Source organism: Labrus bergylta, chromosome 17 (assembly GCF_963930695.1).
Source record: "Labrus bergylta chromosome 17, fLabBer1.1, whole genome shotgun sequence".
NCBI classification, from domain to species: domain Eukaryota; kingdom Metazoa; phylum Chordata; class Actinopteri; order Labriformes; family Labridae; genus Labrus; species Labrus bergylta.
This window is the reverse complement of record NC_089211.1, coordinates 4,272,787-4,299,979: the sequence shown is the minus strand read 5'-3', so window position 1 is coordinate 4,299,979 and position 27,193 is coordinate 4,272,787. Positions and strand designations below refer to the sequence as shown.

General features: G+C 39.2%; 1 protein-coding gene across 1 annotated transcript in view; it reads left to right on the top strand.

Moving 5' to 3' along the window:
• Positions 1–27,193, top strand: part of cacna1bb (calcium channel, voltage-dependent, N type, alpha 1B subunit, b) — a 157,221-nt gene that overhangs the window by 77,855 nt on the left and 52,173 nt on the right. Inside the window, exons 6-18 of the mRNA XM_065965499.1 lie at positions 3,282–3,385; positions 6,088–6,203; positions 6,342–6,431; positions 8,001–8,090; positions 10,225–10,446; positions 10,555–10,667; positions 10,814–10,926; positions 11,915–12,046; positions 18,221–18,293; positions 18,624–18,741; positions 20,176–20,243; positions 20,404–20,510; positions 22,733–22,795. Of these exons, the coding sequence (XP_065821571.1) occupies positions 3,282–3,385; positions 6,088–6,203; positions 6,342–6,431; positions 8,001–8,090; positions 10,225–10,446; positions 10,555–10,667; positions 10,814–10,926; positions 11,915–12,046; positions 18,221–18,293; positions 18,624–18,741; positions 20,176–20,243; positions 20,404–20,510; positions 22,733–22,795 (1,409 nt within the window). The remainder of the gene's footprint in view (positions 1–3,281; positions 3,386–6,087; positions 6,204–6,341; positions 6,432–8,000; positions 8,091–10,224; positions 10,447–10,554; positions 10,668–10,813; positions 10,927–11,914; positions 12,047–18,220; positions 18,294–18,623; positions 18,742–20,175; positions 20,244–20,403; positions 20,511–22,732; positions 22,796–27,193) is intronic.

Genomic DNA, 27,193 nt, shown 5'->3' with positions numbered 1-27,193 from the left:
TGACCACTGTGTTGTCAGTACTGTCCTGGTTCAAATTATAGGTTAGTGATGGTCTTTAAATGAGGCCTCTACAGATAAAATAGTTGCAATATAACCTGATCCCTGTTTTATTTATCATACTGGAACAAGATGATTCATGATATTAAAATGGGCCATTGATGTTCTCGTCAGGTTTAAAAATTATTGATTGTTTTGATCTGTACAGTGGTTCACTGTGTGTTAATGAAGGTAAGGTGAATACTGTAAGTGGAGAAAATAAACATTGTCCTTATCAAGCTTACAAGTAGCATAAAAACAAATTGTGTGTGCTTGATTGCACTGAGCTTGTTTAAACTCTTAGATTTGAGGAAAAAGCAGCAGCTCTTACACTTCAGCCATGAAGACCTTTCTGTGTTACAGAATCTGAAAAAAAAAACGATTTACATAAGCTTAACCCAACTTAGCTCCTCTGCCTGAGCAGTCAGCTGAAGAGTTAAGGCCATGTCAACAGGAGAGAAAAGTCTTTCCTGCTCACCAGCTGACTGTGAGACTGAAAGCTGATGCAACACAGTGTATTTCCACTTCATTTTCTCCTCAACGCCAGGCATCTAGAGTTCCCCAGAGAGAGATATCTGGTGTTGTGCAAAAAGAAAACACAAGTGCATGTTATTGTATTCTAAGCATGGAAACAAAAATGGCTGTTTACATGGAGCATTAGAAGAAAAGTACATTTTTAAACCTGAATGTTTTTAACCACTAAAAGGGAGCGGGAAAAAACTCAAAACTTAACATTCACTTATAAAATTCCTGCCTATATCCGAAATTATCATCATGAAGTTATTCCATTATATTGTATAGTATCCTTTTTTATCATATCATAGTGACATTGAAAGCCTTTCCATGTTGGATTTTGGTCTTCCTTGCAAATTGAATCCATACACTCTCCTTTTTGCTCTTTTTTGTGTATCTCCAACAATTTCTGAGAAAAATATTTGGTTCTGGACAAAATGATCTGTTTTTTCTCCGATAGCTAGCAGATTCAGTTCTTATTTGTTCCTTTTACTGTTAGGTGTTGGAAAAAATATTGGGGCTTGCAGTTAGTGATAATGACCAAACAATGGGAATTAATCATTTAGCCACCCTGCTTGGCACAGGCCTTGCACCCTGCTGTTTTCTGCCAGGAAAGAGTCAGAGCCCTTAAATTGGTGAATGTAAGAAATCACAATATTAGATGTAAAACGTGTGCCCTAAGGAGAAAGACATATTTTTGAATCTTGCAAGGCTTGATGTACTTATGTACTTAATGTATTTGCGGCAGTGAGAATATGATAGGATTTCATGTTTTGTTTCTACAAAGAAACTCAAACTGTATGTGGAGAAGAAAAAGGGCGGGACTGAAAGAGAGACTTAAAGATTGAGTGATGAGATAAAGAAATGAAGCAAAGCAACACACTGGAGCCTCTGCCTGGCATTTATCTCTGTGTGTGGGCTGCTGCTTCCCTGACAGCCCATGAGAGAGGATGTGCCACTGTATATGTGTGTGTGTTCATCTCACATTCTCGGATGCATAATACAGATTTCCAGCCTGCTGAATCAGCCACCCTGAACCTCCCATCACAATTACAGCCAGCATGTGGCAGGGCTCCGACACTGGCGTCTGCAAAATGTCACAGTGCTTCACACACCCCATCAGTCGGCAGGTCTGTCCCCCCGCTAACAGGCCGCTGTGTGGGAGCGCTCTCAGACATAGAGGAAGCTGAGTCCATGCAACTCCCAGTGGGAAACCAGCAGGAATATTAGTATTGTTGCAGCACAGTCTGAGTTACACAGTCTGCATAGATATAAAAGTATACAACCAAATGTGTGAGGACGGCGGTCCTGGGGCGGCCTGGGTTTGGGTCCAGCCTTAGGCTCCTTACGGTGTGTCATTCCCCATTCTCTCTCCCAATCTACTGCTGTATCCACTGTCCTCTTTCATAAAGGAAAAAGCCCCCCCCCATGCGCTAAAGGGCCAATGTGAGTTTGCACCTTGCCCAATTTGTTGTAGTTTCAATGTAGAGAAATCTTTACTGTCGAGCATACAATGACATTTTAAACATGATGTCTCAAACTTTATGGCAAAACTTTTGTTAAACTGAACCTCACTAATGCAGCAAATCACTGTGGTTGAAAGATAAATGTGATACCTACATCCACAAACCTTGTTTGACTGTCCACATTTGTGCTGTGAGCCGGTTAGCAGTCAATGATTCAGCATAGATCAAAAACATGGGGGGGGGGGTATCGAGCTGAGTGGGTGGTGTGCTCCCGCTTGCAATGGTGGTCATTAGCCAGCATAGACCAACAGCAGTGTGTGTTTGTGTATGGTAGTGTGTGTGTGTGTGTGTGTGTGTGTGTGTGTGTGTGTGTGTGTGTGTGTGTGTGTGTGTGTGTGTGTGTGTGTGTGTGTGTGTGTGTGTGTGTGTGTGTGTGTGTGTGTGTGTGTGTGTGTGTGTGTGTGTGTGCACTGTACTGTAATTGAGAGTGTGTCATTAAAACAAATCTGAAATGTATTACCTGTTTGTCTGTCTCGGTTTATTCACAATGGATGTTATTCATGTTTAATTATACATTGTGTTGCTGGCAGAATTTGATTTTGTTGTTGGGACAACTGGTGGTGGAGTTGTGTAGTAGAGAAGACAGAGAGACTGTTTTAATGACTTTTGCAAACTGACAAGTGTTTTTGAAATAAGGTTAGCTAGCAAAGCTTTTTTGTTTTTTTTTACTCAGAGAAGTTAGCAAAAAACTGGTTTATTACGGCTGTGGATTAGAAATAGGAAAGTAGGATACATACTGTTTGCTGGTTCATTAAACACCAAACTAAGTTCCATCAAATGTTATTTAAGATTCGTTAATGAACCATCTTTTGTTTGCTTTACATTACTAGAGTCACTTTAAAAATAAAAGGACTCTTGTTTAAAACATACAGTTTATTGTAAAATAAAATGACCTTACAGTTACAGTAATAACTGAATATGTTCTTCTGACCTGTTTTCAGCGTGTGTAACAGGTGTGTTAAGGCTACAGGTGCACTTTGTACACTTTCAATTGGGATGTTTTCATTAACCTTGCCCGGGTTCAAGTCCGACCTGAGGCTCCTTTCCCAATTGTCATTCTCCTATACTCTATCCACTGTCCTGTCTCTAAATAAAGTCAAAAGCTCAAAAATAAATCTTTTAAATAAAGTGAACAATTGTCTAAAAAGATCCTTTGGAAAGCTAAAACGACCTTCTTGCTTATTTTTGTGTTGTTTTTGTCCACAGACCAATGATGTTGCAGGAAACGCCTGGAACTGGCTTTACTTTATCCCTCTCATCATCATCGGCTCCTTCTTCATGCTCAACCTAGTGCTCGGTGTGCTCTCCGGGTAAGTCGTCTCATAATGTTAACACACTCGGCTTTGAAGCTGGGATCACTTTACTTGAAATACAGTGTTAATTTACTACATTTTTTGAGAGATATAGGCCCAAATTACACACACATGCACAAACAGGACCTGTGGATATGCATTAGTGGAGAGATGTCAGAGTGGGGCTGCAGAGCAGTTCGGTGCCTTGCTCAAGGGCACCTCGGCAGTACTCAGAAATTGCCCTGGCACCTCTTCATCTACCAGACCAACTTCCTCCTCATGGATTCCTCCATCAGGACTTGAACTGGCAACCCTCCAGTTACCAACCCAAGTTGGGCCTGAGTTATGGCGCCCCCTAAAAAATGGAAATCCTAGCATGTTTTGTTTGTACATTACATTTTGTAGCAATTTGACTGAAAAATGTAGTCAACACAACATTTTATTTCATAATTACAAGTTGCAATTAAGTCAGGAAGTGGTTCAAAATTTTATTTTGTACTTCTTAGATGTATTACAGCAGTTTTTTTAATTGCCTTTTACATTATCTTATCACTCTTTATTAACATAAACAGTTTTGGGTTAATGAGATCATATAACTGAGTTTAATGGGTTCTATATTTCTGTGGAAAATCTGCAAAAAATAAACAACAGTAGAAGAAGAAGATATTTGAAGAACCTGGGGCCTCATTTAGAATACCTTTATTCTGCTTGTGAGTCACTTCTGCATTGGCTTCAGTGTGTAGCATTTTTTCTCTCAGCCTTTATGAAAGCCCGCCCATGTGCTATAAACAGAAAACACTATCCTCTTTATCAAGGGTCAGAGCTTCAAGATGTTACCTGTCTGTTACCTACAATGGATTACCACGTATTATAATGACTGAGAGAGAAATTACTTAAATGAGAACATGGACAAATTATTCAGCTCCTCTGTGTCCTCAGCCTTTTTACTGCCCGTCTCTGATCATGTGTCCCTGTCATCCTCCTGTGTCATGTAAAGGCCTCTCGCTCTGGCTTTAATCATCCTGGTCCTGTCTGCTCATCATTGTGTCTGTGGTCTCAAAGAGCCTCTCCTGAGCCGCTGTGACTCACAGCTCCATTGTCTCAGTGAAATCTGGATGAAAGCAAACATTTGTGCGGCCATTAGCCTGGAGGTCACAGGAATCCCTCTGCTGCAGGGGCTTCCCTCTGTTTTCTTGTCATGTTCCCTGTTGTTTCCATGTAATCAAAGAGAAGCAGTGTTTGTTTAGTCCTTTGCTTCTATTACTATTACTTTTCATCAGTACAAGCAGACATCATCAAGACGGCTGAGATTGTCTGATCAGTTTACTCCCCTTAGGCCCTGTGTCCTCCTATAGCGTTTTTTTCTGAGCACCAGCATCTTATTTAAATTGTTTTCAGTGAGTAGAGCGTTCACAGCAGAAAGCAGCTGCCCGGACAAAAAGAGCAGATCCCAGTGTCTTTGCTCTGAGCGCTCAAGTTGAAAATCTTTCAACCTTTCAGAAAGGCGCTGTTGACAACACCAGCGCTTTTTTCAACCAACCAATCATAGGGTTGAACGGTCAGTACACGTCACCTTGGCAACCAAAAAAGATGGAGGAGAAGCTGGTCTTGGCTGTTTCAGTTCATCCAGAACTTTACGACATGTCAGACAAAAATGACCATTTCTGTAATCCACTTGGTGGAGAGAGAGAGCAGCTTCATTATAACAACATTCTTTGAGAGAGGGGTACTTGATGTATACAATACTTGTACAGTACAAAGAAAATGGGAAAATAACTTTCTTGCTCAGATGGACAAGAAAATTGTTTCCCCCCTATAATTACATGCTAAATATGAAGCTAAAATAAGTGAGTTAGCTTAGCTTATAGCATCATGACTGAACACTGCTGGAGAAAGCTTGCTTTGAGCTTTTTACAAAAGTAAATATATGAATCTAAAGTTTTCAAGTTTTACCTTATCTTTTGATCTTTTCTTTTATTTGTTTTTCTTTTTTTGTGTTACCTTTCCTCTTTTTGTTATCACCGTGAAGTTACCAGGCAGCCAAGGACAACTCTGTGAGGTCATTTCTCACAGCCAAGATAATGATAATCATCTTATAAAATCAGTTGTTGACTATTTTACAACTTGTAATGTACAGCAACAACATGTATCATTTTAAGTGGTGAGTGCAAGAGTTGCAGTCACATTGATTTTTCCCAGCCTTGGTTAATAAACGGCTTGCTGCTAAGTTAGGCTAATTGCCTGCTAGGTCTTGTTAAGGAGAGATATCAAGTGGAATAACACTCCTGATCTAACTAGAGCAGAGAAAGTGAATATGTCTTTCATACTTGTTAAAATAATCATTTATCTATGCAGAAGCTATATGATATATCATACATATCTAATGGAAAGTCATGAAACTGCTGTTCAATCTGTCATGCCTGAACATCTAACCCCACAGTTTTTTCTATATTTCAGCACAGTTCATTTTTGAAATATCTAACAGAGCTTGAGCTTCGCCAACAGCAGTTTTCCTCTTTCATGCCCTCAATATCTGCCCAGCTGTCATCTGAACTCCCCCGTTAATAATCCTTCAGAGGAGCACTTTCACTTTCTTCCTGCGTAGTTTAGCTCCTGTCAGAAGCAGAGGAGAATGTTGTCCAATATGTCAAAAATGATGCAACGTTACATATAGAACGTCTTTCTCTGTATTAAAACTTTCTCTGTTTTTGTCTCAACAGAGAATTTGCCAAAGAGAGGGAGCGTGTGGAGAAGAGGCAGGAGTTCCTGAAGCTTCGGAGGCAGCAGCAGATCGAGAGAGAGCTCACCGGGTACTTGGAGTGGATCTGCAAAGCAGGTCAGACTCATCTCTGAAACAGCATGAGAGCCGGCACGTATGTGTTTGTTGTGTTAGAAAAACATGACAAATTGATAGAAAGTCCCTCTGTCCTCTCTCTCTCGCTCTCTCTCTCTCTCTCTCTCCCTCCCTCTGCAGAGGAGGTGTTGCTGGAGGAAGAAGATGAGATTGCCGAGGATAAGTCCCCGCTGGATGGTGCGTGGTACAAGAGGAAACAAAACCTGCCAGGTGAAAACTGGGCTGAGTATCTGTTGCCTGCTTTACCATGCTCCTGGACCACAGGTGGTCGATGGTAAACCAGGCACAGAGAGGTACCGGTTCATCATTAACATTCAGTTATTGATCCTTTACAGCATAAACCTTCTGTGCATTACTCATGTGTCATGAATGTGATCTGCTGTATGCTCTGGGACTGGAGTGAAGGACTTAAACTTTTAAGTCTTTTAAAACATTGTATTGTAAAGAAGACATAACTTAGTCATCTGGCAGTTAGAATGGATTTTAGATGAAGTGAACCGTCTTGGAAAAACATTAAATTGTGTTTGGTAGCAATGCCAGACAAGAATATAAAAGCAATAAGAAAATGTTGCAGTCATGTCCAGCCCAGCAGTTATATAACTTATTTTCCACTGGTGGTCACTGTAAACAATTTGGTGTAGAGTGTTATTTAGTGTATCTTTTATTTAATGTATTTCAATAGGAATAAACTGCTTTTCAGTCCTCTCTCTCTCCCTCTCTCTCTCTCTCTCTCTCTCTCTCTCTCTCTCTCCCTCTCTCTCTCTCCCCCATAATGCCAGTCCATTAGGCCCGGCGTGAAGGCAAGGGGTTAATTAGTGGGATTTAGAGCTTAGGTCTGATTGGATTTGTTGGGGGTAAATATTCACTATGTCACGCTTCCCAACACACACTTATGTGGATATGCTTTTTCCAGTAAACAGTCAGACACTGCAAACACATCTGGGCTGATGATTCCAGTAAAGTGACAGCAGCCAGCAGCCTGTTTTTTCTCAATTAGTTCCATATCAGGGATTAAAACGTCTGAGACCACAGCCATAGAAAAACCACTCTGCTGTTGTTGAAGCAGAAAATATGGAGCTGGCGTCTGTCATGTGAATGACAGGTATGAGTAGTGGAGAAAAGAGCCAGTGGAAAGCTGACTGACTCAGAAGAAGAATATGCTTTGTTCTAAAACAATGAATGCCAATGAATATGTCCTCTAGACCAGATAGTTAATTTAAATATAATTTGGTTAACTAAAGGTAGATGCTGTGAGATACTAGCAAAATACTTAGTACCCTCTTATCTCAAGAACAGAAAGTTATTATTGATTAGAAAAAAATTATGATTTTCAAATGATTTGATAAGGCTGTTCAAGTGTTCCCCAGTCCGGGCCTCATTAGTCTTGCTGTTATTTTCGTTCTCCATGCAGCCCTTTCAGGCAGAGCTACAGGGTTGTAGATCTGGAGATTGAACCCACCACTCCTCTGACAGGGAGGTGGTCATGTGACAATCCCATTCATGTTGTGCTGGCAGTTTTTCATTCCAAGGCTGGCTTCAAACAGGAAGGCAGAAAATCTCTAAATGAAAAACATGATTGATGCCTGCTATTCATAGTTTCCAATTAGCTCACCCCTCCTCTGCCATGCACATGCACGCACATGCACTCAGGCAAGCACGTGCACATGCCCATTGTATCATTTTTGCATAAAAGAACAGTTCTATTTATAAATTGTTATATTTTGCTGAAAGACTCATCTTATTATGTTCCCCTTCTGTCTGTGATGTTTTCTTTTACAGTCCTGAAACGAGGCAAAGCCAAGAAAGGTAAAAACGACCTGATCGGTGCTGAGGAGGGGGAGGATCCTTTCGCAGACATCTCTTCTGTCCGTGAGTCTTGCATCTTTTTTATCCTCGGCCACCAGCAGTTCAGCTCTGACCTTCACATGCTGTCTGCTCACAGAGGCGACCTTTGCCTTTAAATCCACCATGGAAATCTGTCTTGTACTATGAACATTACCATGCCCTCTGACTCTCTAGCCTCTGTTTATCAGATAAGTATATCTTTGCATGACAGCACTATAAAGCATTTTGTTAGATACCTTTAACATCTTAAACAATTTACATCACAGTGGCTAAATCTGCACCATCTGGATCTTGATCCCTACAGCTCCTTTTTTTCACCTTTAGAAGCATATCACCTCCAGGGAAATGAAGTATAATTAACTTTTCTAATTAGTCTGTTAAATTAAAACAGGAAGGGAATCACCTGCAGCACATTAAAATGAGACTTTTAATATTAATTGACTTTATGGTCCCACACAAAGACAATATGTAATTGCTTTTCTGTGGTTTGGAAACGAGCATTAGCGTGCCAATTGCAACCATTTTGTTCTCTTCTCTACTGCAAGGTAATCTCAGTGTTTGGATAATTTCACTCTTTTCTTTCTGTCCTTTGGGAAGAAGATGCTCCCTCTTACATTGTTCAGTTAAAGTCTTGACCACAAACATTTTCCTGTGCTTGTTAGCAGAAATAAAGAGGACCAGATCTCTGCAGAACAATGCTGTTATGCTTCTGTCTTTAAAACCTTGAGGTCCTTGAGTCCTGATTTCCTGTAACCTGGTAGTAGCGAATTTGTAGTCGACTTTGCTCTCTGCTCTCAACTCCCACACTCATGTGGGTGTTACAAACAAATTTAGCACTTTCTGCTAACCGGAGGCAAAGTCCTGCTGAAGATTGGCGAAACCTGCAGAAAGAATAAAGAATGTATACCTCATTAGGAGGAATACAGGTAGGCAGGTGGAGAAAAGAAAGAAAAACTATTCATCTTTGTGGAACAAAATGTACCAAAACACTCATTTAATGCAGATAAATATCCAACCTCATGTTATATTTTGAAATGTATGGATATTACACTTTCTAAAAGCAGTTGTGGATGTCATTACTGAGGAACAGAAAAGGGTGACCTCAACAGCACAACATTTCTGTTAGGCAAAAGGAGCGCTAACCTTTACCTTGAATGTGTTTTTTTCTGAACTTGCAGCTTGTTTCTCCCGATAAAAATCTGATGGTTTGATGTAGCGCATTTGCCACCTGTCTTTACTGACAAAACATGAATTGACCGAATTCAGACTGTTTTGCTAACAAGCGGGAAAAAAAAACAGATCATAACTCTGCTTGTAAACACAACTTTTTTCCATATAAGGGATTTTGTACGGCCTTAACAAAAGGATCTTCTGTGTAATTGTTTTTATAAAATTCTGATAGGCTTCTTTTTTTTTGTTTCAGCACAGCCATGCTTGTTGTTTCCCCTTCCTCTGGGTCTTTTTGCTATAGGCTAAGCTAACTGTCCTATTGCACTTGCTGGCATGAGACTTGTTAGTAGAAACAAACTCCTTTCAATAGCATGATTTCAACAACTAGACGTCTTGTTTTTGCTTCTTTTGCTCTCTATTAGCAAATTGATTTGAACCTCCAGGGTGTCACCCAATGTTACTGTCAGTGTGGTAAGATATGCAACTCATGAGGGCAACTAAACAATGTTTATTAGCCTAGGGTTACAGACACTGCATCTGAAAGGACCACATTCTTACATTAACATCTTAAGAGGTTTTTTTTTTATTGTTTGTTCTGAAGCTGTTTGATGGAGCTCCTTAAACTTACACTCACAAAACTTGTGTCTGTGTGTAATCTGTTGCAAAGGGCGCGGTAATCCAATCCCAGATGAGTGGGAAAATATGAAATGTGATGTAAATGCCAAAGGGAGATATATTTCTGTTTGCATTAAAGCCTTTTTTTCAGTTCAAAGTTAAAACTGTCAGAAGACATATGCATACAAGTCACCTTTATAATTCTGATCTTGTTGAGTCAGATGGCGATGGAGATGCTGCTTACCACAGTATCAGGAAGGAGACAAGGAAAACACACACAGTGATTCACCGTGAAAACTGTGAAAGAATGACAAACATTGAACTGCTGCACACTCACACATCTCCTCTCTCACCTCTCCGTCATCATTCTCAGCTCCTCCGGGCTCTCCTTTTGGTCGGGCCAGTGTGAAAAGCAGCGGGAAGATGGACAGCTCCTCTTACTTCCGGCGTAAGGAGAAGAGGACCCGCTTCTTCATCCGCCGCATGGTGAAGGCTCAGAGCTTTTACTGGATCGTTCTGTGTGTGGTGGGCCTCAACACTCTGTGCGTGGCCATTGTGCACTATGACCAGCCCGAATGGCTTACAAGAGCCCTCTGTAAGTCACTCAAACTCATACACACTCCGAAACACTTCATGTACTGTACATTACATTTGATGTTGATGACTTAATAACATGCTTTTATTCCATCCATCTTGACAACAGACGCTGCAGAGTTTGTATTCCTCGGATTATTTCTGACTGAGATGAGTTTGAAGATGTATGGCCTTGGAGTGAGGAATTATTTCCACTCCTCCTTTAACTGCTTTGATTTCGGGGTAAGTTACTGTTGACTGTCACTCACAGCAAGATACATGACAAGCAGCAGTCCTAATGTATGTGGGTGACCAACCAGTCTTGTTTGGATTATTGAAACAGACTGAAAGCAGCAGGGGATAACTATACTCTACCTTCTTCTCTGTAGGTGATTGTTGGAAGTATTTTTGAAGTGATCTGGGACATGATTAAACCGGGAGCATCGTTTGGGATCAGTGTGTTAAGAGCCCTACGACTTCTTAGGATATTTAAAGTCACAAAGTAAGTTCAACTCAGGCTCACAATGCTCATTCTTCTTCCATCTCAGAAAATCTTACTTGCTTGTATTCATATTACTCCCTCTCTTAACTTACCTGTTATGTTTTTATTAACTTATATCCTTTGATATTATTTGCACAAAAACTGCTTCACTTCTTCTCAGTATCAATAATCATAAATGCACACAAATCCAAAGTCATCGCTCGAGGATAAACATCAATAAATCAACTTTTTTTTGACAAGGGGGTTTTTATGACCTCATGTCTTCCTTTATAATCATAACATTTAAGTGTTTTTCTCTGTATAAAAACAATACAATAAAATGTCATTTTTGTTTCAGAAAATGTCCATAACTTTTGTCAAACACCAGTAATCATTTCAGACTTTGAGGTAACGCACTGAATCCAAAGAATGATTATCTTCTGTGTATATGACTCAAAGTATGATGGGTAATGTGCAGCTCAAACTATTCCAATTTAGACCTCAGTATACATTTAAATACCCTTACTTAAATATGATGTAGTTTACCAAAACATATTTCTTAAAGCTACTATGAGGGTGTGCCGAATAGCCTAGCGGTAATGTCTCGCCCCATGGACAGTATGGAGGCTATAGCGCTCAAAATCTGTAAATTCTTCCAAATAGTGTGATTTTGAAGTGACAAGTTTTAATGTTAAATGAGCTGCACTGTGTCTCTAGGCCCTTTCTCTCTTGATCTGATGATCCTGTTAGGGTTTAATTGCTATCTTTTTATTTCATTAGATAAGCTTTAATCCTGTGATTCACTGAAACGGGCTGATGTAGACCCTGACTCATTGATTTGTTTTATGCCACCTACAGCTCACACTTCCATTTGCTTCCCTTTTTCCTCTTCTTTATCGTTTATTTTTTCCCAGCATGGTTCGCTTGCCACTCAAAGAAGATGTTTAATGATTTAAAAAGACTAACATTTATCTGCCCCCTTGTCTCTGTGTTTGCTGCTTCCTCGCAGGTATTGGAACTCGTTGAGGAACCTCGTCGTCTCCCTCCTGAATTCCATGAAGTCCATCATCAGCTTGCTCTTCCTCCTCTTCCTCTTCATTGTGGTCTTCGCTCTGCTCGGCATGCAGCTCTTCGGAGGACAGTGAGTAATCTCAGTAACATTTCCCGCTGCTCTCTGACCGCTCTTCCCTTTTTCTTGCTCCCTCATCACAGACACACATGTGCGCACAGACACAGGCTCTATTTTCTCTTTTATCTCATCCCTCCATCTGACCCTCCTCCCCCTGTGTGTGATCTCTGTCTCGGTGTGGCAGACATGTTGACGCAGCAGGTAGCTGGCACAACAGCAGCCCTGACTGCAGCCCTTTGATATCACTCTCAGCAGGAGCTTCATGTCGTCTAATGACAGGAACACCTCCTGATTCTTAGCTGTCTGCAGTTAATCAAAGGCCTCGCAACCAGCCCTGTCTGACCCAACTCAAACACACATATTTTACTTTCTGTTTTTCTTTACATGTCACCTCAGATCACATAAATAATGCAACAGCCAGGCAGGTCCACTGTGATCATTTTTATCCATATTTTACATTGTATTTACGGCTTTACAGCATTTCAGCCTATTATTGTTTCCCAGCCTTAAAGTAACATTTAGCTTTTTCACAAGGAAATAAATCTGTTCTTAAAATATGTCTGGTTCTAGTTCTGGTTTATTGCAGCTTCTTCTTCGTTTTTGTCTGCTATGCAAATATATACAAAACGGATTTAGCTAGGTTCTTGGAATGTGGCACCTTCATGTCCACTGAACAAGAAACATGAACAGGTGTTGTAAACAAGCTAAAATATTGACTAGTTTATTAAGACAACTTAATTTAGATGTAGGCTAAACGGAAAGTGAGCAAACCTGAAATAGTGCTTCTAATCTCTCCTCAAACAGCAAAACTGTGCACAGCTAAAGTAAGCACAGCTTGTCAAATGTGCCCCAGGAAGTCTGTCTATAATGTATGTATGATGGAAGATACCAGCGAGGGTTTATATTTAACAGTAACCTTTTGTCTGTGATAATAGACACAACTCTGGAAACAACCCGTTTTTTGGGTTAAAAAAAAGAGTAATTACAATAATTAATTTAAGGAGAATTCAGGCAGTTGATGCATGTGCTGTAATGAAAAATATGAACGTCTATCTGTTTTTATGGGAACTTTTACAATGGGAGGTTTGTCTACAATTGATCAGCTTTGGTATTTAGTATTAAAATGATAATTTTTCTTCTTATTTTGGAACCCTGATTAAAAAATGTACGCCATAAAACACAAGACACATAACTTTATCTGATTAAAACGTTGATCTTATCTTAGTCTTTTCTACCTTCTCTTTATTTTTATTTTGGGGCTTTTTGCTTTGATTTGATAGCACAGTGGACACATCAGGAAATGGGGAAAGAGAGTGGGGAATAACATGCGGGTAAGGAGCTGCAGGTCAGACCATATTCTCCGTACATGGGGCGTGACCTTACACATGTCAAGAAAAGATAAGTAACGACACAAACCAAAAGTTCCTCAAAGGAGCGTAAAGTCTTTTTTTGCACCCTCAAGCAGCTCTATGAATGGATGACAAGGGGACCATACAAAAAGACTTACCCTTGAAAAATGTATTAAACTCACAATTGCCTCACAAAGAAGTTTGATACCTCCTGTATAAAAGTGGGTTTCCCAGAGGGAAAAATAAGAATATTTTTCTTATTTCTAAGCCATGCCCTCATGCTTTGGTAATCCTTGAATTCTGCTTCTAAGGCAGTTTGTTAAAGCTCCTGTGAGGATTTTTTTTGTTTTTGTGGATTTTTCAACCCCTGTGGACAAAGCGTTACCTCTATTCTCTTTGTGAATTTTGTCCTGTTCTTGCTTAGGTACGTTTTCTGACAAATTCTTGTTTTGCAACCAAAGTCAACTATATTGTTCAGTGTCAAAATTCACGGTGGGAAACAAAGCCTATTGTTAACCATCACATGACACCTACTCAGAGACAGCAGGTACAGGCATTCAAAATGAAGGTAATTGCTCACAGTCAAACTTGTTGTTGATGGTCTTGTTCTGCTCTTGAAGATCATAAAGAGAGAGCATGTAAAGTCAACAGTGTGTGTTGTTACACTTTGTCGTGTCAGGCAGTGAGCTCTCTCAAATGAACTGCCACGCTAACATGAAGTCACGTCTCCCCTGACTGACGGCCTTCACAAACACCACGCCACAACTGCATGTCTTTGAAGCAGAAGGCTGTTGCTATAGCAACTAGCATTACAACAGTCTGTGCCATCTTTAGCATCACATTTCTATCTGTAGATGGACAAGTGTGAGATGAGTCTGACATCCACATGGTGCTTCCAGTCAGCCAAACAATGAGGGCTTTTTAAACACATCTAAAAGATGATTTGTACCTTTTCTTTAGTCAACATCCAAAGCACGGTAATACAGGCACTATACTTCTTTTGTGCTTGCAGAAAATGTCCCTTTTTCTTTCTTATAGATAAGCCTGAAGTGTGTCAAAACCTGTGGATGTTTTTGATTATTTACTGAGAAATAGTCCTTGAACTCTCGATCGAAGATTAAATGACCTGTAATGAAGTAGGAGTGATGCTGCTTTGCAATATTTCAAGTTTATTTTCTGCTCAGAGATTTTGCCCCGTTCTCTCCAAACACAGAATGTAATCTCCTGGTTAAATTATTAGGACTGAAAAAGTGAAAAGCTTGAGGCAGAGGACCGTCTCCCTGTTAAGACTCCCTGGATATTGCCGACTGTTGAAAAATACACCATAAGCCCAAAGGAAACCTGCAGGATTTACTGTAATAGAAGAGTGATTTTTTTTTCTTCTGGTTTGCGCTTTTTATCTAACAGTTTTAAAGGTGCAGACTTTCTGTGTTTGCAACTCTGACTTTGGATACAGGAAGGCAGCATTTCAAGTGTCTATTTAAGTTTTTGTTCATCTACTACTCTGTATGCCAACCAGTTCCCTATTGTTTGACATTGGAACTGATAAAGACTTTTAATCAAACCAAGAGGCCTGTAAGAAGTTACGTTTGTAATTTAAAAAAGTAATCACTGATCAATCCATCCAGGAATACATACTCTAAGATACAGTTATATTATTGATCCAGTATTTTGGACATGTAGTTTGTTTAATTATTTATTAGTTTATGTTTTCTGATGATGATGTTGATTGGTTGCAGGTTCACTCCCTGCTTGAGAAGAGCTGACACTTTAACAAAGTATTTGCCTGATGAAGGTCTAGTGATGAATCATTGCCAATATTTTTTTTGTTGTTGTAAGTTAGAAAGTGTGCAGGAGTTTGATTGCAATTTTTGCTGGACTGATAATCATAGAAAGAGGTCTTTGAGATCCAGTAGGAACTGCTTTCTATAAGCCGTAGCCACACTATCTCTGTCTCCTTGTATTCAGCTCATTATTCATACAGTAAAAGCCAGTTTCATTTCTCGTATGACTGCAGGATGTCATGAGCGTCCTAATTCAAGTCACAGTCTCAGTGCTCTGCAGCTGTAGTTTTTCTCATATCACACAGCCCAGTGGTTATCTCCAATTCACTTGTGTGCACTCAGACTTGTGTGTTGCATTCACCTACACAATATAAACCTGCTGCTGTTGTCTGAAGGATTGGTACGGGGAGGGTTAGGGCAGGGAGCTTGCAGGGAATTTGGCATCATGTGACTCATGTTTTCAGAATTGATTTAATGAAGTCCCCGTGGATGTTGCTCGGAAGCTGAACAGCACACTCCCAATCCCTATTATCAGAGTAAACAGAGGCCGGTGCACACAGGCGCAGCAGAAAGCCGCCACCAATGCTGGCTACAATTGGCCCTCTAATCCTGGAGAATGGGGGAGATGAGGGAGGGAGAAGTGAAGAAGAGGAGAGGGCAGAGAAGGAAAGAAAAGGAAGGAGAGGGGGGAAAGGGGAGCAGGCTCTGTAAAAATGTGGTACATGGAGGAATAATGGCTGGAGAGAGGGATGGTTGATCTGGGATTCAGTCATGAGTAAGAGAGGGACAATGGTAGAGGAAAGGGAAGCATCAGGAGAGAGAGTATGATGACATACCAAGGGAGAAAGGGCTTATTGAATTAGCTGCCCTGCCTCCTTCTCCCCCATCTTTTCCCTCACCCCCCCTCCATGTTCTGCATGCACCTTCTGTAGATACGAGAGCCAAACCCATACATACTGGGTCATATTATTAGCCCATGCTGTGTTTTAGTGATTGATCACAAAACTACTTATTATTAGCAACGTGTCATAGGTGAACATGTCGTTCCAAAACTATGGTGATAAAATTCTACTTCTACAAAAGCATTTGGCATTTGTGTGTTGAAACAAGAAAGGGTCTTTCTCAAAATTTGAGCAAACTATCAGCGCATTACAACAGTTAGTCTCATATACAACTACAACAAAAGAACTCAATAATATGTCTGTCCATATAACTGTTGGCTCTAAAATATCCAATCCACTTAGTAAACATAGCAACTTTGAAGTGCTGAAAAGGACATAAGAACACTGTGAAATACATAAAACATATACAAGCCTGTAAAGCACGGGTTTAAACACAGGAAAATACATGAATTAAGATGATAAAAAGACATATGAACATATGAAAAAAAAGACCTTACTCTGTGTTATATTATGTAAAAAAAAGAGCAGGTAAAAGACCTTACTCTGTGTTATATTATCTTTGTTATAGACCGAACAATAATCCATCGTGGAAGGTTCTGTGTGTGTTTGTCTCTCTCTTTCTCTTATGTCAGCTTTGTGTGACACATCGCCGGCTTTGTTCATGGAATTCTGAAAATAAATTTCATTCGTTTCATTAAGCAGAAATAATGACAATATTGCTTCTGTAAATTTAACACAATGCAAGGGCATCTTGTGTGTCGACATTATAAAAGAAAAATCCTTTGTTATCTGATGAATTCCTTCATTGCTGTACTGTAGAAATCTGCAGTCTGTGCCAATGCAACTGTTTTGAGCTTATTTGGCCAAAGTGTTCCAGATTAATGAGTAGTTTTAGAATAAATTTAGGAGAAAAATAAGAGTGAAGGACGTTCAAGTCAATCAGTCGCGTCTTCCATTTACCCTTCGATATTTGTTAGTAGTTTTAGAAGTTGTTAAAATGCTGAAATTGTAGAGAAGCATTTAAGTCTTTTTAGGTTTCTGCCATTGCCTTAGAAGTATGTTTGACTGTCCAGCTGTGCTGATGTGTTGTCCAATAAACATACTGGACTCTGTATAACGACCATAGTTTGAGGTGCTAAGGTATCAACACCCAAAAAAGGAGTTTGTTTGTTTGTTTGTCAGACTCATTCATCTTCCTGACACGTCCAGGCTGCATTGATTTCCCCTCAACTGATAGCTTGTCTTCTTCTGTGGTGCTGAAGTTGTCACAGCAGACAAAGACAAACTGAAACGCCTAAACCCTGCTACCTCCAGTATTTAGATATATTTTCAAAAGCATGAGCATGAGGTGAGGAATTGGGTCAATAAAGAGAAACCTCCTGAATCCAGACCTCACTCTGAATGATTTATATTTGATTTGTTCAAAATCAGAGGGTTTATAATCCCTGAGGATTGTTGACGTGTTGTATGTCAGTACCCACTTTTTGTCTAATATGATGCAGCGACTGTGAGTTTCGGACTTGAAAGACGGTTCCTCTCCCTCTTCTTCTGTTACAAATATCAAGACAGGGCAGCTCCTTTTATACATAAATAAGCTTTACTTTCTCTGATGCTGTGAAGGAGTCTGGGAAACCCACTTTTATACAGGTATCAAACTTCTTTGTGAGGCAATTGTGAGTTTAATACATTTTTCAAGGGTAAGTCTTTTTGTATGGTCCCCTTGTCATCCATTCATAGAGCTGCTTGAGGGTGCAAAAAAAGACTTTACGCTCCTTTGAGGAACTTTTGGTTTGTGTCGTTACTTATCTTTTCTTGACATGTGTAAGGTCACGCCCCATGTACGGAGAATATGGTCTGACCTGCAGCTCCTTACCCGCATGTTATTCCCCACTCTCTTTCCCCATTTCCTGATGTGTCCACTGTGTTATCAAATCAAAGCAAAAAGCCCCAAAATAAAATGTGTGCATTGGTGTGAATATGTTTGAACTGGACAGAAGGGTTGGGATTCTGAATCAAATGTAGCAGTTCAGCACCAGGCTCTAACTTTATATATATATTAAAGTGATTTCTTACTATTTCTTATTTTAATAGTTAATCGTTTTGCTTTTGTTTTTCCTCTTTTTTTTCATGATGTTCTGCTCATCGTTTTAGGTTTAACTTTGAAGATGAGACGCCAACAACAAACTTTGACACCTTCCCAGCAGCCATCCTCACTGTGTTCCAGGTAAGACCTCACTACACACACACGCACGCACACACACACACACACACACACACACACACACACACACACACAATGGTGTGTTCACTTTGAAGGTGCACTTCAAAGTGAACTGAGGAAATATTGACTGAATGAAAAGAGAAAGATTGCCATCAGTCATTTTAATTAGAAAGAATGACTGCTCTGTGTACCTTCTGTCCCCTAATGAGACTGTGATAATCCCTCAATTAGTCTGTGCTCATAACCCTTCACTCTGTGAGGTAATTGAATTCGACACTCGTGAGATTAGCATGGAGCCTTACAACACCTCTGTGACTCTTTTGTCTTCCTCAGATTCTGACTGGCGAGGACTGGAACGCCGTAATGTATCACGGGATCGAGTCTCAAGGAGGTGTTCGCCGCGGCATGTTTTCCTCCGTCTACTTCATCGTCCTCACGCTCTTTGGAAACTGTATCCTCTTTAACACCATCTTGTTATTACTGCTGCGTGTTTACAAGGAGCAGAATCATGAAGGGAAGATTGATGTACAGGTCGTCATGTGGTGGACACTGAAGCTTCAGTGTTTAGCCAGCTCTGCATCCATTTTGAAACCTTTCTGTGTTCTAACCTCTCTCCATTTTTCAAAAGCATCTCTCATTTTTATCCTAGTTTTATCACATTTTCTGGTCATGGAGGGTATTACAAAAATGCTGAGGCTTCAGTTAGCTGTCCCACTTCCATCGCTTGTTGGTTTGCTTTTTCCTGGCAAACCGAGGGGCGTCCAAAATGATCTTGTTTGGATGTTGTAAAATTAAACAAAAACAGACCATTCTGCACCTGAATCTAAAGTTAGGAGGAGGACATACTGGATGCTGCATTGTTGTCATAGATGCCAGCACTTCAACATGTTTCCTTATTCTCTGATGATAGTAAGTATGGTTGAATTCAGTAGATATCTTACATAATGGACCTTTGGACCTTTGATGTATTGCTGGAGAAACAATTTGTTCAGATACACCAATAATAATCACCAAACCACTGCTGTATTCTGTTATTTCTTTAAGGTTGGGTGTCTGTTTTGCTAAGAGAGCAGTGTACCTTTTTTCTTTTACAATATTCATATTCAGTATTCATATTCAAGTCATTGAAATCCTTTTTTAATTTTTGCATAATCTTTCATTATAGCCCCTACAACAGAATATGCGAGAGTCCTGTAAAACAACCTTAAAGGCTTTATATGCACACACTTCACTCTTAAATATAATAGAAATCAAGTATATCCTCTGAAAATAACTCTGTGAGTCATGACTGTCTACAATGGGTGTAACACCCGAGTCCCACTGTCTGTGATGTTTTCAGAGTCCTATCTTCAGTTTGTTTACATCGTCAGGACGGCCGGCTGACTCCTCCCCTCGTGTATAAAAGTTGTTTAATTGAGGGACTAGAGAAAAGAAGAATAACATACTGTACTCACTGCTTAACTGTGTTTCTAGATCACGCTCATTTCAGGTAAATTTACATGCAGTGTGAAGATACCAGCATAATAAAGATCACTAGCATTAGCATGCTAACACAACAATGCACCACGAGTTGTTTTGGTTTCATGCTGGTGCTCAAGGGCGACATCTGCTGGATCAAAAAATCGCACATAAAGCCTTTAAATATCGATTAAGGTTGGAGTAAAGATGATTTAATATTGTTTTGATTTTTAACTTGTTTTCCTGCCATCAGGAGCAGAAATAAATCATCTGATCTACAGATGGTGAAAGATCCTTCTCATCAATATAGGTCAGATTAGGACAGACAACAACAACATATAAAGACCCTGCTTAATGTATTTGACCATGTATGGGTATGCAGTGCATGCTGTATGTCTTTATTTTCCTTAGTCCTGTTGTTATTCAGACACCCTCCTGAATGTCTTTTTGGCCATCGCTGTCGATAACCTCGCAAATGCGCAGGAGCTGACTAAGGTAAGCTGGGTCAGGGTGTCATTGTTAAGGTATTTACAGTCTGCAATGAGATTTTGTTTCTCTACTTTTAGTGAAAACCTCATCCACATGCAGAGGGCATCATAATATCATGTTTTTTTCATTCATCGTGATATTTTGTGTTTGTTTACCCTTGCATTAGGATGAAGAGGAGCAGGAGGAGGCAGCCAATAAAAAGCTCGCCCTGCAGAAGGCTTTGGAGGTAAAGGAAGTCAGCCCCATGTCAGCGGCCAACATCTCCATCTCTGCGTAAGTTTCTGACTATCTCTTCCCCCCGACAGCAGCTCTGTTCGCCCACACTGGGAAATTCATCCCAACGCTTTATCCTACTGAAGTTCTTTTCCCTTAGTGTAAAATATTTCTGCTTATAAATTAGAGGTTTTGATTTACACTCTGAAACACTCTTATCATCTTCTCACACTTTTATGGTGCACCTTCGATGTTTCCTCGTTTATCACTCGTTCATTATCTCTCTCTGTAGAGCATTTAAGGAAGCTACAGTGTATAATCAAAAATATTCTTGTTTCCCCTAAAAATGTTGACTATTTTTCCTTTTTTGTCATAGTTATTGATTCCACAGAAATAAGCCAATTTCCCTCAAGAAGCCAAAATCTTAATTTTAACATATTTGTTTCCAGTTTTTGGGCAACAATTCTATGCAAGATAAGTTATATATGGTAATCCAAAAGATCTGAGATTCTTGGAAACATTAGTGGAATGGATGAACAACATTTAATTCTTAAATACAATCTTTTGACAGTTCAATGAACATATTGTGTGTTTGTTTTACATGCAGCCAAAATCAGCATTCTGTTGTCAGACTGAACCATAATTTACTTTAGACGTTACTTCAATGTCATCACTACGACAACTCAGCTGTCAATCAGCAGCTCTTCAGGTTGCACATATATTTTGGGTAATGTGACATAAATATTTTTTGTATATAAATCTGTCTCGAGTCAAATACTTTGAAACAGATTAGTATCAAAAACTTAGAAGGGGATAAATGAGAGGGGAATCAAATTAGATAATGCAAATAATCAATGTTTTGGGAATGTATTTTATTATGAACTATAAAAAGGTTTGATTAGGAATAAAGGGAATACATTAAAGGTGCATTTAGTGAGGAAACGTAATGACTATCCTAAAGGTACTCTGCACTTTGCAAGATGTCTTCAGGATTTTAAGATGAAGGCTTTTCAGAGGAAGGGAAGTCATTTCATTTGCTTATCAAGCCTAAACGTAGACAATTGCATGAGTTTTTCATAAATAAGAAAACCCGACAAGGTGGCTATAGTTCATAATTCTTGACTCATTTCATGTAAAATGTGTCAGTTTACTTTATATCTATTTTATCTTGTATGGCCTTGAGCCAGGTTATGACCATCTTCCCCTGCACTTGTTTGTAGAGACAGAGTAAACAGAAGAACCGTGAGAAATAAAGCGAAACCAGAGAGGCAACAAGAGTCCATTGAAGATAATAGAAAGCTTAAATGTCCACTCTCAGAAGCTCTAATCACAGGGATGTCTTCATATACCCAGATAGCCCATGTCAAGCTAAAACATTTGACCCGCCCCCTCTCCACTACCAGCCTGTGATTGACAGGTCGGGGGGTCTCGAGTCAGCGTGATAATTAATTGCTCCTCTGAGTTCAATCTATTTTTAGGTCCTGCATGAACAATGAAATAATGGGTGCCTGTCTAGAGAAAGCTGGTGTGAAAAAACTGGACATTTTTCTCCTTATCAGTGATTCAGAGCTGCAATAAGTGATGCTGGAGTTCCCTTAGAGTCCCTTTAGTTCTGTTGATGTGTAAAGAATCAATAATGCACATAGTTATAATTAGATTTTCTTTGATAATTAGACAGTCTAATATGAATTTATCAGCATTCCTCCTCACTAAGAACTAGATCATGTAGACTGTAGAGAATGATCAAACCAATGGCGAGGTGATTTTTGGATCTTTCCCGTTCTCTGTCATTTCTTTTATTATGTGATTCTGTGTTCTCAGAATATTTTAATTTGTACATTAAACTTGATACCTTCTTTTATTTTAAAGAACTGTTTTATGTGCATTGTGTGTGATGTTTCAGAGAAACAGGGTTTCATTACAAAATGAAGGAACCTTTAATGGTAAACACCCCAAAATAGAGACAGTTATTAACTATTATATAACACTCTTAATCTCAGAATCAAACTTAAAGTTGTAACATTTGAACAGTCACAGCTTGTGATTTTCTCATTTTGTCATGAAACTCCTGTATTATTTTCAGTTCTAGTGCTTTGTCATTATGAAAATGTCTGAACACGCTTTAGTTGCTGTTGTGTTATTGAAGTGGTTGCTCTGATTAGTTCTTTAATGTACTCAGGAGGGGGCGGGGGGACTGAAAGACAGACTTGACAGTCCCCCGTCCCCGTCCCCTCCACATTTGTGTCTCATATTTTCTTTTGTTTTTTGTTCTGCATGTACAGTTTTGTAAAGCAAAATCGAGATGCAATCTCTCGCAGGTCGTCCATCAGCAGCATTCAGTCACCGTGAGTTCACTCTCTGTTACAATATTCTCCTCCTAGTCTCCTCTCCTTCTTGAGCTCCTCTCCTCTGCTCGTTGCCTCTCCAAACCTCTCCATGTCTACTCCACTCCTTTCCGATTCCTTTTCTCTTCTGTCTGGTAAACTTCTGTTTTTATACATTTTTCCCTTATGGTCTTTTTGGTCTCAGTTTTTTTTTTTTTTAATCTCTATTACTTATATTTTCTTCCTCTTCTCCATCTTTATTTTCAATCCCTCCCCATTCTCTTTCTTTTTATCATCTTATTTTTTTTCCCTTTACCGCTCACCTATCCTCATCTATTTATTGTGTCTCTACCTATTCTCCTTTTCTCCTCTCCTCTTTTTCCTCTGGACCTCCATAAAACAACACTGTACAACTACACTATATTGTCTGCTGGTGAAGTGAAATGTTTTATTATACTGATCCCATTCATGGCTGGATTATTACAGACTCTCTCTTTAGGCATTAGAGTAAAAACTTTCTCTTAATAAAGTTATTATTTTATGTGTTTTTTAAGTTAAAAGTTGGGCAAGAGGCGATGTACACCCTGCACTCGCCAGTCAATCACAGAGCTGACACATAGAGACAGAACCAGATGGACCACCACATTCACACATATGGCCAATTTAAGATCACCAATTAAGCTAACAAGCGTGTCTTTAGACTGTGGGAGGAACCTGGAGGAAACCTACACATGGAAGATATGCAAACTTCACACAGAAAGGCTCCTCTCCCACTAGGATTTTGATCCAGGAACCTCCTTGCTGGGCTAATAGTCAATTGATTCACAGCTATATTACTGCAAAATTAATATTCTGACAAACTGTAAAACCAGAGTTTACATGTACTGTAAGTATGACTTGCTAAAATAAGGCCAACAGAATATTGTGTTCAGTCTATTGGACAGAAGATTAATCAGTTTTTCCACCCAACTTAAAAATTATAAAAGTATTACCCTTTGGTTGTTAGTTGACTTTCCTTAGCCAAGTGTTGCACTTAAAAGGCTAGCCAGTTGGTGGCAACATAAAGGACGATATTTTAGGGTTAAATGTGTGTCGATGTCTTGACCTTTGTTCTTTCTGGTGGCCAACAGGGGGCGTCTCCACTGTTTGCAAAAAATCTGTTAGGTTGTACACGAGTCCACCAGACGCTGACCATACTTCCCTCTTGATTTATTACCTCAGTAAACATTTCCTCATGAGTTTATCGTCTGAATCGCCAGTCTCAAGATGTCCATTTCATAAACTTTGGGTCCCCATCAGGGCAATCTCAAAACCCATTAGCTATTATCAAGGGACAATATGTGAAACAACTGGTTAACGATAAAGGGCTTCCAGCTAAGAAACACTTTCTAGTGCATTACTTTTGTTTACATTCCAACAAGCAACTTGAGAAGTGAGAATGGCTTTGATATTGGAGGAGGAGACTCTTGAGATGTATTTTTGTAAGCAGATTTTTATTTATAGAGTTTCATAAGAAGCTAAATCATTGTAAAGTGCAAATTTAGCAAACTTAATCCTTAAAACCAGCAGTCAACAAACCAATCAGTGATGTAACGGTAGCCTCATCTATAACTTATTCAGTCTGTGGATGAAGGTCTAGGGTCAGAGTGCAACACAAAACACAGAAACCAATGTCTTGTAATTACTACATACCTGTTACGGATTTTAAGCTGTGCAACCAGCGTGTGTGTAATTCCCTGGCTTTAACCAACCATTGTGCACTTTGTTGATATCTACAGCTTTGCAGTCCATGCCTACAGCTTCATGTTACACTTTGTGCTCTCTGATGTGAATACATTGTGGGTAAATGTTCAACTTCTTCACCACAAGCAGTTTAGCAAAGCCAGTCTTTCTGTTATTGTAGATCCCAAGACATCACCTAGACAAACAATATGAGCCACAGATAAAAATTAAACAACCAGCTGTAAGTTTGCTCCCCTGCCCTCTGTTGTCTTAATTGATTAAAGCAGAGATGGAAGCTGAGGGACGCTCATTTAACATCTCATCTCTTTGAGATAATGCAAGTCATTTCTGAGCACCAACTGTGATTTCTATGACTTCACCTTTCTGCTGTTGATGTTACGTGTGGGTGTGGGTGTGGGTGTGGATGTGCTTTGGTAATATATCTCCTCATATCATCCCCTCCATGTTGGACGTCTAACTCTTTTTTTCTGTGAGAATATAAACATGTATGTGTATGTGTGTTGCTCACCTGTCTGTGGGTACCCCTCCTGTGTCGTCCGTGTTTTCTTTCTGTCTGTTTCTTCTGTCTGTCTTTTAGGATGTATACTGTCTACTCCTCCCCCACCAGACGAATCTCGAGGTACAGGTGACCAGATGGAACAAACTTAACTAACCCATAAAGCCCCATGTAAATAAATCATACTGTGCAGAAAGAGATACAGTATGCATTGCCTTCATACATGATGGATGGAAATGTGGAAGTGTGTTTTCTTAAATCTTTTCACACATCATGAGATAAACTCTCATACTCAAAACAAATCTCATTTCACCTTTGAGTATGATCTCTAACCATATTCTTCTCAATGCAGGAAGCAGCTTGTTGTCTTCCTTAATGGACATACATGTTGAGAATGGTCATCACACATCGCACTTTTTACAGCCTGCCCTATTTTCACATCACCTGAGTGTAACAACATCTGAAAATATATATATATTTCAGTGTATTTGCATGCAAAATCAGCAGGGTTTGCTGCACTACATACCTGACAAATGTAAGTTTTCACTGCTGACTTCAATAATTAAAGGCTATAGACGGTCACGGTATATCTTTATATTTGATAGCATTCATTAGCAGACTTTTGAAGGCAAATAATTTATTCAACTGTACTTTATGAAAACAGTTTGCACCAAAGGGAGCTGAAGATTTATTCTTCATCTTTTACCTCAAAATGACTTTAGAAACTGCTCTGTTTCCAACCAGCAGGTTCAGGAGAAACAATAACACTATGATCATATCTGTTTAGTCTTATGGTTTGCCATATGAATTAAAGTTGTCACCAATGCAGGATTTCATAATTCTATATAATTATAGTAAAAATCAAACCATATCAATACCTGTTTCTATGCTGCATCAACACATACAGAAGTCCAAGGCACCAAATATTGTGTCTTTTTTTTTTAAGTTATCAAAAAGTGAAAGCAGCTCCTGCACACTGTCTACATTGCACAAAGACTTGGGGAACATTTTGGTACCCAAACATTACTATTGTTTTTGTGCAATTTAAACAGTGTCTCCTCCTCTGGTATCTGTTTGTTTGTAAGAGACATAAATGAAGCGTTTATTTCTTTATGAGATGCCAAAAGGACTCAGGAAATGTCAGTATCTGTGAATTTGAATGGACCCCCACTGCTTTCTTTTTGCTCACAGAATTAAAATACAAAGTTTTTTTTTAAAGCTTTGGTACTTGTCCTTCCTATCAAACATTTAAAGTTAACCCTTTATAGGAATGGCTTGTATAAAAAACGATTTCATTCTATTCATATGTTGTCAAGCTTACTATATGTTCCTTACTGTTCTGTTTCTGACAGTGTCTTAGTGTGTATCATTTTACATTTGTAATGGATCAGATTTAGACTGAAACTGTCCTTAATGAGTCTTAATGCAGTCGCACAGCTCTTTGGTTAATAAGAAGTTCAGTCCGTGCAGAGTCCCTTTAACAGGCCTAAAGAGGGAAACTTGAAAAGCAGTGTATGAAAACTCTGCAGAGGTATGTCCTCAACCTTTTCTGATCCTAGCTATATGTTACGACTGAGTTAATTTCTTTGACTAAATACGTTTGAATTTGAAGACTCAAGCTTAAATTGATATTATAAAAACACTACACACTCAACTGGTAATTTGCTGCAAGCTAAATCATTTTAAAACATGATCCAATTTTTTAAGGAGGTGTTTGCACAAAGATTACTTGAAAAGAAAAAATCCTGCACACTACACATGGTAAGTGTCACCAAATTATTAGACACACTTGACAAAGGTTCAGACGACCTGAAACGTTGTGATACTTAGCAAGAGTAATGTTAAGGATTTTTTATTTTCGAGTAAAACATGATAACATAAAATGTCTTGAACAAAGGGAAGCCACTTATCTCTTTATGGACAGTACTTCTTTTCATTATCACTTGTGAAAAGTTTCATCAAGAAGACGTTTGACTGAATTAGTCTCTACCTAAATGACAGCACACTATTACTCTGAAGTGTATAATCTACAGACTCAATAGACCCTCATTAGATAACCTTAACCATTCTAGGTGCTGGGAATTTAAAAAGAAACATTCATATTTTGCAGTGGAAATTTGAGCTCCTAACCTTGTAACCCTCAGACATGGTAAGTGAAAGCTCTACCATGGTGAACATTT